This window comes from Eurytemora carolleeae, unplaced genomic scaffold (genome assembly GCF_000591075.1).
Source record: "Eurytemora carolleeae unplaced genomic scaffold, Eaff_2.0 scaffold366, whole genome shotgun sequence".
Taxonomy (NCBI): Eukaryota; Metazoa; Arthropoda; class Copepoda; order Calanoida; family Temoridae; genus Eurytemora; species Eurytemora carolleeae.
Window position 1 is genome coordinate 14,594 of NW_019396319.1, and position 11,778 is coordinate 26,371.

The 11,778-nt window shown below is 34.8% G+C and overlaps 1 protein-coding gene across 1 annotated transcript; it reads left to right on the forward strand.

The window, feature by feature from the left end:
* The first annotated feature begins 817 nt into the window (after positions 1-817).
* On the forward strand, positions 818-11,409 carry LOC111700865 (wee1-like protein kinase 2). The gene is made up of 14 exons (XM_023471924.1): positions 818-1,304; positions 1,840-1,933; positions 2,047-2,149; positions 2,952-3,167; positions 3,430-3,557; positions 6,194-6,328; positions 6,652-6,774; positions 7,083-7,194; positions 7,528-7,650; positions 7,836-7,936; positions 8,195-8,411; positions 9,593-9,678; positions 9,885-9,978; positions 10,420-11,409. Exons 1-14 carry the CDS (start codon positions 920-922, stop codon positions 10,684-10,686), a joined length of 2,184 nt encoding a protein of 727 aa, XP_023327692.1. The 5' UTR covers positions 818-919; the 3' UTR covers positions 10,687-11,409.
* The last annotated feature ends 369 nt before the right edge of the window (positions 11,410-11,778 follow it).

Sequence of the window (11,778 nt, forward strand, 5' to 3'; positions counted from 1 at the left end):
ATGGCTACCTAATTTGGAGCAGGGTTTGTGATATTAAAGATATTGTGTTTTATAAGATATAATTCATACAATATATTTACAATTTCAATCATTTTGATTTATTATTATGCTGTAAAATGATCCTGTGATTTATATTTAAAAATATAACTATAAACACGTGATTATTAAAATTCGATGCAATAATGTGCGCTATTGATTATGACCTAGTGCAGAAGAATGTTTATCTAATTTTTAAGTCTTGAATGCAGTTTGGCATGCGTTGCGCCGTCATGAATCGCGTATTGTACGTATATAACCTGCTAAATACGCACAGTGCAGCCTCTCTCCACCGCTCCCCATCTTTTCAAAATTAAAGTCCAAAAGTTCGTTTAAAGTTTAAACCGCTCTAGTTGCTACCCGGCGCGTCAGGGGTACTATCGAGGGAGGGTTTCAGGGGATTCAGGGGTTGGAAAAATTACTCTAGTTCTTATCCAACAATTTCCGTATTCTAAATCAAATCATTTTGAACGAGTACATGTTAAAGTTGCAGGTTTATTATAAACATCTGGTTTTGTACCGATTAATATATTATTGATATAAAGATTATGAGAATCCCAATAATATGTACGTGCGTGTGTAAACATTGTCCTGAAACACTCTTCCCTTACATGGTCTTCATGGGGCCAACCGGCTTTATTGGGCAATACAGGCAGCTCAGCGTCACGTGATATAGAACAGGACTCTCATTGGCCAAGTAGTTGCCGTGACGCGCCAACCGGCAGAAACTAGTTTCCCGCCTAGACGGGCTGTCCGTGCCAGACCAACCGTTCCTCTTCATATTTTCCACTTTTTATAATCAGTCTGTTAGAAACTGTAGTAGTGGAAGGTCATCCCAAATTTAACACAGACAAGTGTTCTTTCTGTAACAGTTTATTAAAACATGTCATTGTTTAAACCGTCAGGTCGCAGGCGACTGAAAGACAACTCAAATTTTACCCCCGTGAACAAAAAACTTAACTTTAATTTGGACGATTCAGATCTAGAGGTCCTAAAAACACGTGATACGGGATCACTTCTAGATCATCCACAGTTTGATATGGAGCTGGATGAATTTCAACTAGAAGAATCTGAAAATTTCTCTCCTTGTCGAACACGATCTGGGTGTGTCTATGAGTCTGGTAGGAAGAAACGCAAATTTAGAACATTCTCTAAATCGACGAAAAAATCCTTGGATGGCCGAACTCGAAGCTCTTCGGGTCAGAGTGGAACTGGATCTGTCGCCGATTGTTCTGAGAACGGGTCAGAAAACAGTGATGACAATATTGGTAAGATGCTTTAATAATTGATACACTGTTACAATTATTACTACGTTATTAAAATGACTCATATTTAATGATCCATATTATTAAAAAGGAGATTTGTAACAAAATTTATCAAAATTTAAAATCAAATAAAATGCATCAGTAAGCTCATTTAAATTATTTTTCGATAAAATACTTCAATTTAAATCAGCTAGGTAATTTCCTAGAGAACGATTTTTGGACCCCCCCCCCCCTGTTCCTATCAATTTTGTACATGGCCGCAGCGCTCGGCCCCCTAGCCTGTCCTAGCCGCAGCGCTCGGCCCAGAAAGTTTCTTAGCCTAACCTATACCTCAATAATACTGAATAAATACTAATTTGGTCATCTACAAAAGTGATAGGGGGGGGGGGGGTCAAAAAATCGTTCATTAGGACGGACCCCGAAGCTTTTTTCAGCAGATTGAATAATATGTATTTGAATTCGAATTCGTTGTTAAACATATTAAATTGGATGCCAGGATCCTTCGCTTTGTTCTTAATTAAAACTTATTTGTGTTTAGGTGAAAGTGAACACTGTGATAGGCTGGACTTTTTCGGGGGCCCTGACCCCCGGTCCCCCCCTCCTCTCAACTATGTCAAAAACCCAGTCTCAAGGTAAAAATTGCAACTTTTAGCAGTTTTATTTGTACTTTATCCATTTCTAAAGATGCTAAGACTATCACTAAATAATTTTATCTATTTTTCTCCGATAAATTCATTTTTTTTAGGTTTTCTTTTCCCCGCGAGAGAAAACACCGTCATGATATTCCGTCTTCTCCGATCTCTCATCATCAAACACTTGATCATGATCTTTCTTCACCTGTTCAAAAGGTAAATACATAGATTAGCATGTCTGAAACACAATTTCTGTTTGAAGGTTTTTTTAATAATGGAGAAGTCTGAAGATATATAAATATTAAAATCTTGCAAATTACTGATCCTGTCAAAGGTTTTTAAAAAGTAGTACTGTTGTAAATCGCACACACCCGTTATTAAATGGACGGTCATTAGCAATAATAATAACAGTCCTTTTAAAGGATTAGGATTTTCTCACAATTGTTTTCTTTCTGGGCTGATTTATTGAAACAATTCAGATTAGTCTTGAAGAATGGTTTGTTTAAGAAATTAACAATTAAAAATGTGAGGGGGGGGGTACTTAATAATTGAATTAAAGTTCCGTTAAACAAATCTCTTCTTTTTTTATTTAAAACCAATGAAATGTTTTGAAATAAATCCGTCTTATAACTGTTCTTAATCTTAGGCTGAAGGGGATGGAAGATGGTTAATGGGGTTTAATAGTGGGGAGATTTAAAATCAATATTCATGTTCATATATAGTCAAGTCAGGTGCCTTGAAGTTGAATAAACCGTTAAAAAGTTTTCAAGTAAACAATATAATTTGTCAGAAAATTCTTCAGATTAAATATTATTTCAAAGATAAAAACACGTTGAAACACGTCTAAGCAGAATTAATGGCGACATTAAAATCATAGAACAGTGATTCATAGTTTTTACGAAACCCGTGAATCACCGGCTGGAAACAATTTAAACCGCTCAAAGATCGGCGAAACCTTGTTAAAATAGGCTGTACGGTACCATTAAGGAAAATTTAAGATATTTGAATTTTGTTTCAGACGTGGGGAGGATTAGAACCTGATTCTCCCACCTTATCCTTCTCCCCGCCGACCAACCCTATGCGCGCAATGCGTCTGTTCGACGTTTTATCCTCTCCAAACACTGCGTGCGCGCTGACCTCCCCCCGGTCAACTCCAAGAGCACATTTTATGAAATCAAGATTATTATTTGAAGAAGATGGAGAACATAGACGGGCTAGTCTTCCAAATCCTCAGGTATTTAAAAATCCCCCCCCTCATTTATTTTACAATGTTTAATACAGTAAAATCAAATAATTAATTTGTTCGTTTTTATTTATTTTGTCATTTTGATAACTCGTATCAACAAATTGTTTCTTTGGATTTATCAATTTTTCATGATTAAAATTAAGTCCTTTTTCTCATTTTTTTGTGTAAACGATTTTGGTCGACTTTAATAGCATTCTCCTGAAACAGATATTTCAATTTTATAAATAAATTCATATTTATTTTCTTCTAGATTCTTGAATGCGACAGCACGACGAATTCCGGTAGAAAGAACAAATCCGCAAATATTAATCCTTTCACCCCCGCAGCTATGCTCGCAGCAAGCAAGAAGAGAAGTCGGAGCAAGCGATCTATAAACTCGTAAGTTTAAAATCTGTCATCTTAGATTTAGTTTTTCTGCAGATTTTGTTTGTTGTGGGATGGAGGGGGGTGTCTCTAAATTACTATCTCTACACTCCTCTGATCGATAACCTGTGTCTGTGACAAACTATGTCCATATTTGATTACAAACCGTTTGTGAATATGACAGTTTAAAGTTGGGTCAACAAATCATATCTGATACATCTCGTCAACGTTTCAAACCATACATGGGCATGCTAAAGCCAAGAGTCTCTTTCCAATTGTTTTAACTTTCACAGTTTTGAATCACGCCAGTGGGGATATCTTTGTTGGCTATTTTTATTATTATTAACTTTCTCACTAATATTATTACTACATATATCTATACATTTTAACATGAAAAAAAGGATCATCAAAAACTTACCTGGTTGAAACAATAGACGACGCCCTTGGACAAGATTTTACAGGTAAAAAAATTTAGATTTTGTACCCTTTACTATTTTTCTGAAGTAACCCAATGATCCAAGCATTATGGCAAGCCTTGCAATTTGTCGGATTCTATCTAAATATCTAGAATTAAACTTCCAAATTCTATTTTTACCAAATATATTCAGATTCATACTATTGAATTAACAAACCGTTCAAATTTACAAAAAAAATATGCAAAAATTGCTACATCTTAAAGACATAATTTGCTTTATCATTTGCAAATCTTTTGCAATACTGTGTCATCTTTGTTTTTAATTATTGTTAAGATCCTTTTTGATGAGTGATCTTGATGCCAAAAATAGTTTAAATATACGATAAAACCGTTGCAAATTGTTTTGAACATCCTTATTCAGTAGATTGGATAGAAACAAGGTTTTTGCGCCTCTATTTACCACTTATATAGACCTTGAAAATTTAGCAAAATACTGAACTTTTGACACTTCTCAGACTAATTTTAATTTTCTACCAACATTAAAAAAATCTGTCAAAACAACAATAGAAAAGCAGTTAAAAATAACTCTGCCGATTTTAATTTTTTTGAAAATTGAAAATTTCAAGTTTCTAACATTGAACTTGAAAAATTGTTTCATAGTTCAATTCCTATCCCACTGAGATAGAAATAAGACCCTGGCCGTCACAACCCCTGTACTTTTATTTCAATTGTCTGAACTTGGAATCTATAAAAGTAGAATTCTAGGTTTTGGGGGTATTCCAAATTGCTCAATAAAGATTGCTTCCATGATATATTGACCGTAGTCCGGCTTTCAGCTCCTGTAATTTTGGTTGAAATCCAGAATTTCTAATTGATATTGCCTTCAACCTCAGGTCTTCAACCAGTTGGGATTTTCAACGATTTAAAACCCTTTATTTTAACCTTTTGAAGTTGATTTTTAGGCCCCCCCCCCCATCCATCCCTCACTCTCCTATCCAGCTTTAAGTGAATTTGAGACGACGTTGATTAAATATTTTAAGGTTAAATGTGAAGTAATTAACTATTTTGAATATTTTGCTTATTTTTACTGAACTTTTAACGTTTATTTACAAATTTACAAGTCTTTTTAGGAATAATCCAAATTAGGGGAAATCAATCACTAACTTAATTTTAAAACGGTTAAAATCAAGATATGAAAAAATCAATCTTTTTTATTTTGAAAAGAATCTTTTTTTTGTTTTGGTGTCAGCTTACCATACGTTGTAAGCTATCCAAAAACTCGAACTGATTTTTTAACCTCACACCCGTGTTGTTAGGTTACAAATTTAAATTCAAAGCCATCTTGAATAGTTGAAATACTTGAAGATTTAATCCTTCTTTTCAAGCAGATCCATCTGCCTAGCAGGCATTGTTGGCCTTACATCTGCCTTGGTTCACATTTTAGATTTAGTAAAACTAGAAAACTAGAGCATCGTAAACTTGTATTCCTCCATCTTAACAAGATCTTACCCTTTTGTTAAATCCTAGTCTAATGAGCAACTTTTTCTCACTTCGAGTATTTTAGACTTTTTTGCGTCAACTTCAACGGATTTTTGAACTTCCGTCGTTTGTTTACCTACCCCCCCCTCCCCCCCCCTCTACACACCGCGTAAACCAGGTGGCCATAGCTATATTTCGTCCTTGCAGGGACAAAGAAATCAATAATCTTTTTCTCCAGTTTACATAAATCCGTATACACACAACGTATATGCTAGATCTAATACTTTTCTTCGTATTTTTATGGGGGGGGGGCTGGTCAAGGCCAGAGTAGGCCTAGGTTCTGCGTTTGATATGTTTTAGCGCGGTATTTTTGAATTCTACGCATTAAGCGTGTATTCTAAAATTCCCGCGCTTTTTCTGACATGGGGTCCTGACGGCAGCCTAGCAAGGCCACATGCTCCCTCTGCAAAACTGAATAATTCACACGGATTAAACGCACCACGTGTATCAACTGCATGGGTGGAGGGGGGAGCAACAATTCTACGCATTTTAGTGCAAACTCCCAGGAGACTGTAGATGCATCAATTTAATTATTTCATAATCAGTACTTTTATTCAGAACATAAATTTAAATATTCTAATCTTTAGATATATGTTTTCTGAAAGTACTTTTCCAATAATTTCACATTTTTGTTTTATCACCGTAATCACTTTGTTTACTAAAAGGTGTTGAAATATTAAATATATTTAATGTTTAGATCAATGGGTTCCAGTCGTGAGGAACTGCAGGCTAGCCTGGATAGTATGGAGGGTAGTGAGGGAGAGGAGGATGAGGAGGGGATGGACAACCATCAAGCTAAACGTGTCAGAGTTTCAGATATCAATATCACAAGGTGAGATATTCTTCTAGAATAAATCAAAGCTCGAACTAGAAACATAGGAACTGAAAGACGACTGAGGTTTCATGACTAATAGTGCACTTTACACAGACTCACTTAACTTCAGTTGATTTTTTAGCTACTTGTGAAACTATTTGCTCAACATCAAGAATGTTTAAATGTCGTCTTCATATGTCTCTGTTTTATGCTACGGGATATCCCAATCAATAGTGAGCTTAAAAGACAAAGTAAAAAGTTAAGCCTTGAAGTTGATAGCTGTCAATATCTATGAAATATATTTTAAAGTATCCCTTTTATCTAACCTAATATTTGTCCAGGTATACTGAAGAATTCCTGGAATTGTCAGAGATCGCTAGCGGTCAGTTTGGAACTGTTAAACTCTCCAGGCATCGTCTGGACGGAATAGTTTATGCAATTAAAATTAGCAAACATCCACTTAGGTAAGTCTTGCCATTATTGATAAATACCATTAACATTGATAAGTAAGAGGTTATCGTTTTATTCATAAAATTAGAGATTGAACCAAGGAAAGAGTGGTAGAAGAGGTTGTTAATATTTCTGTAATTCTTTTGAAGGACCGGGCCTGAGCAATTGTAAATAGAAAACGTTTTTGTTCACAATAAAGTTATTTCAAGAAATGCGTTACAGAAGAATTTAAACACCCTCGATATCCCTTCATCTTAGTTCGTTCTTAATTGATATTTGTTGCATATTTAATTATTACTTGATTAATGATGATTGTGTACAGGGTGAACAGTCACGATGAGAAGATGGCGATGAACGAGGTGTTCGCGCACGCGGCTCTCATGAAGCACAAGCATGTCGTTAGATATTATAATTCATGGGTAGAGAAAGGACAGGTAAATATCATTAAATCAAACTCAACTCGATCCCTATATCTTTGCAACCTTTTAACTTGATCTGAACGAATTCATAGTTTGACATATCAAAGGTCTACAACATCAGGTTACAAAGATATAAGAATTAGAAAATAAAGCTCAAGGAAAATAACAAACTCTTTTGATAAAAATAGTAATGTGATAAAATTCTTGTTATAAGTTTAACAGTAACTTATCATATTGAAGCAGTAGGGGAAAGTTCCAACATATTATCAAATAGTTAAGAGGAAGGAAATTATTTGTATTATTTGTTTATTTCGTTTTTTAATATTTTGTAATTATTTGTTTGTGTAGGTGTACATCCAGAACGAGTACTGTGAGGGAGGAAGCCTGCAGAACCGTATCCAGGAGTTCAAGAATAGTGGGACCAGGTTCTCAGAGCAGGAGCTTAAGAAGATGATCATGCATGTGGCTAAGGTAGAGGGGGAGGGATACATCATAATTAAATTTCATTTGGAATATATAACATTAAATACCTCCATTTTGAAAAAGCTTGAACAAAATTTCCTCCTGAATTTTGATGTTAATTTGTCAGGTTTTGACCTCACATTATTTCTAAAAATCATTTATTTAGAATAAACCTTAATTTTGTATATTTTTAGGGTTTGCAGTACATTCATAGTAAACAACTTGTTCATCTGGATATAAAACCTGGAAATATATTCATCTCTTTAGAATACTCAACACCCTCTCCTAATAGAACGTAAGTTGAATTTAATCAAATGTTCAGGGGATGATTTTGAAAAATGATGAAAATTGTAGTTACTTTTTACCAAGTTGTATTTTATTTCGTTATTTAGTTATAACAGAGGGGGGGGGGGGATAAATATGTATCCTTGGCCCTTTATAATTCCAAGTAATACTAAATTAGGATGAATTATCAAATTAGTTTTTTTGTTGTTGTTTTTGGTTCAATGTTATCCAAAAAATGTCAAGATTTGAATTTATTTTGTTTTATCAGGGCTGAACATAGTACCGATTCCGGAGCTGCCAGTGGTGATCATTCTCCGCCCCCATGCAGGGGGGAGGTGGAGGAGTCCTCCAGCTCTCCAGGGGAGGGGGAGAAGGTTCACTACAAGATAGGAGATCTAGGACATGTTGCCTGTATACACGGTGGAGAAGTTAGTCCTGAAGAAGGAGATTGTAGATACATGGCTCCAGAGTTTCTAGAAATGGAGGTAAGAGACAACATTTCTTATTACGTTTTCAAGTGACCCGTAGTAAATAAGGGGCATGTCTGATTCCTAAATTACCCTTTAAAGGGGGTAACCGGCAATGTATGGTGAACTGAATTTAATAGTTAAAACTCAAATTGCAGTATTATTGGGAATTTTTCTAGGATTCATTTGAGACCTATCGGACGTTTTTACGGTGCATATTTGTTCAGCAAGAGCGTAAATGCAACCTTTAAAATCCTCAAAGATTGAATTCATTTTGGTGGAATGGTTTTGAGAATCGGTTTTATGCAAGGACGACCAGGAAAAATATACCAAACAAATCTACATTATACTAAATAATTGTAAAGGAACAGGTTGAGAAAATAAAACTTAACTCTTATCATCGAAATTAAGTAATCTTACTCAATTATTGGTTTCTATAATGTCTCATTATTCAAAACCATTTTTCTGTAATAATCATAAGAAAAACAATATAATGATGAAAAAGAAAGAATTGATTATAACATTGATTTATTGACAAATTTCTAATGAGAGCCATGTTCCTGAACATCTAATTAGTTTAACGTAGAATTTACTTCGTCGTTGTTGAATAATTTTTATAAAACTAATTCGTTCAATCATCCCTCTAAAATGGACAATCAATGAGTGCTTTAATTTTAGATATTGAAATTGCACTCTTTTTAAACAAATATGCATCGTATAAACTGATTGGTCCAAATGAAGCCTTAAAATATCTCACTACTACTGTAATCTAATCTTAGTTCATTTACCATACATTGCCGGTCACTCCTTTTAAGCATAATCAGCAGTGTTTCGGATCCATATCATTTTGATTTGGATCCGGATCCGCGGATCCGCATCCGTGATGATGGATCCGGATCCTGATACGGATCCGGATCCCACCAAATGATACGGATCTGACCGGATCCGGATCCGGATACGAAACACTGATAATCAGAACAACAATTTGTTGAACTTGTTTGATTCCCAATTGTTTCTGTAGGATATCTTGATGATACAAAGCTTTAAAGGGTACCGTTGTGAATTGAGACAAAAACCGTAGTCCCTTCTACTCACACCATTTTAAACAAAGAAAGTTTCGAGAATTTTCTTCTAATGTTGTTTTTAAATCCAAAATGTAAATCCCTGATTTTCTCTTACTTAATTCCTGTTATTTTTAGATTGAGCGACGTAGATTACCCAAAGCCGATATTTTCAGCCTTGGATTAACAGTGTTCGAAGCTGCCAGTCTGAGAACGCTTCCAAGGTAAGACTAAATCATAAATTTGAAGATTTGAAAAGAGAAGTTTCTTCGATATTGAAATGCAGCATTTTAAAAAAAAAAATAGAAATATATTTTTTTTGTTTGAGAAGATTTTTTTATAAGATTAAATTAATTGTCCTCGTTTAAGCCACGTTTTTTAATAATTATGATAATAATGATAGTAATAATAATAAACTATTTTGTTCTAGGAATAGTCAAGATGATCCTGATTATGAGAAATTAAAACGAGGAGAGCTCCCTTACCTTGATCAGTATTCAAGAGAGTTCAATCAACTTCTCAAGGTAAAAATGACAATTTAATTTGTAAACTTGTAAATTTTTTAACTGTTTGGTAGATTTTGTTCACAAGCTTTGGGGAAATACATGATTTTAATGGATTATTAATTCAAAATATCAATAGTGAAGAAAAGCTGCTAGGTGTTGTCAAATTTTCATTTAGCTGAATTCGACTGAGCATAACAGTTTTTAATCTCATTTTAAAAATTTGGGACAATATCAAGATTTTGTAGAAAGTCGTCATCATTTGGTAGAAAGTCGTCTTCATATGGCTAAGGTTTAAATTCCGAGGTCGCAAGTAATAGGACTCCTTCACTGATGCTAAGGAGTTGATGCTTTGAGAAGTAGTTCAGCTCGTCAATGTTCAACTACTTTCGCTGTTTAGATAATCTGATCTCCGATCATCTCTAGATTTTATTATATTTTGATTAAACCCTTTTATTTTAGAGTATGGTTCACCCTGATCCTGGTTCTAGACCTAGCTCTACCCGTCTCCTCGCCAACTCTTCCCTCAACCCCTCAATGAACAAGAGTAGGTCCCAGCTCTACAAGGAGCTGAGGGAGGCCAAGGAGAAGGTTGCCCTCCTGGAGAAGATTATTGTAAACACACCCCGAGATATGGCCCAGAATAAGGAGAATAACGAACCTGGACGCAAGGTCGCGAAGCGCCTGATAGGTAGAGGAACAGCCAAATCCAACTCTTGTCTGTTATAGACCTGTACCAAGGGATTCAAATACGATCCGTCAATTGGAATTCTCGTGTCAAGATTGAAGAACGCTTATAATCCACTTCCTCATTGTGACATCTGGATTTAAAGTTGTTAAGGGTCGACTCCTGACCAATTGTGGCGACTAAGCTGATCCATCCGTTCAAAATTTGTTCAGAAGAAACTAATCCCTTCAAACCTTCCACTCTGCACTCAGTCGAAAAATCAAATAAATTTTATGTCGTATAAATTAGATATAACGGCATTGCCTGATCAACGTCACTGTAGCCGGGCAGCGCCGTGATTACAATAACCTTAAACCGTCTTCCTCGACATTCATATTTATACTCTTCTTCTTCTATCTCTTTCTAATGTATGCTGCTTCTATCACGTTGTAAAATAAATTGCCTCGCCGCAGACGAAAATTTCAAGTTTTGATTTGTAATCTGAACTACTGACAATTCCAATCCGGCGCTAATGACTTCAATGGATCAACAGCATTTTATTCATATTTATTTGTCTTTCAAAATTATATAATGTTATGACCAATTGTGATTTATTTGTAAACATCTCGCTATGTTTTATTCACCTTTTTTATATTTGGACACCGTCGATGGTTTAGAAATTCTATGGTTCACTGAGCTCCTGAAATTAGGATGAACTCGGGGATTTCTGGTCCACCGACACTTGTTTTATTATTTATTGATTTGATTAAATATTTGTGTAATAATTCGACTTTTTATTTGTTAAGTCAGTTATTTTGGTAGATCAGAGATAGGTAGGTCTACGAGTTTAGATTTTATAACCGATATACATGTTGTAAGAGATGCAGAAATTGAAACACATTTTTTATAGAAAGAGCTTTTTTATTTAAACAAATAAATTTAAATAGCGCTTCATAATCTTAACTCGTAATTTGAATTTGTATACTGTTGCTAATGATCAGATAAATCTTCATTTGTAGTCTTAAAAAATTGATCAGTCCTGAGTAGAGCCGCAGTACTCGAACATGAAAAAGTATACAATATCTTTATTCTGAAAATTAAGGATGATCATTTTTAGGTAATTTCTTCAAAGTTTGTTTTTAAACAAGGCTATT

Bases quoted from the DNA above. Each gene is read 5' to 3' on its own strand.
- LOC111700865 (XM_023471924.1), top strand. From the start codon at position 920: ATGTCATTGTTTAAACCGTCAGGTCGCAGGCGACTGAAAGACAACTCA. The intron at 2,150-2,951 runs GTAAATACATAG...ATTTTGTTTCAG, and splicing joins TTTCTTCACCTGTTCAAAAG to ACGTGGGGAGGATTAGAACC. The intron at 7,651-7,835 runs GTAGAGGGGGAG...GTATATTTTTAG, and splicing joins TGATCATGCATGTGGCTAAG to GGTTTGCAGTACATTCATAG.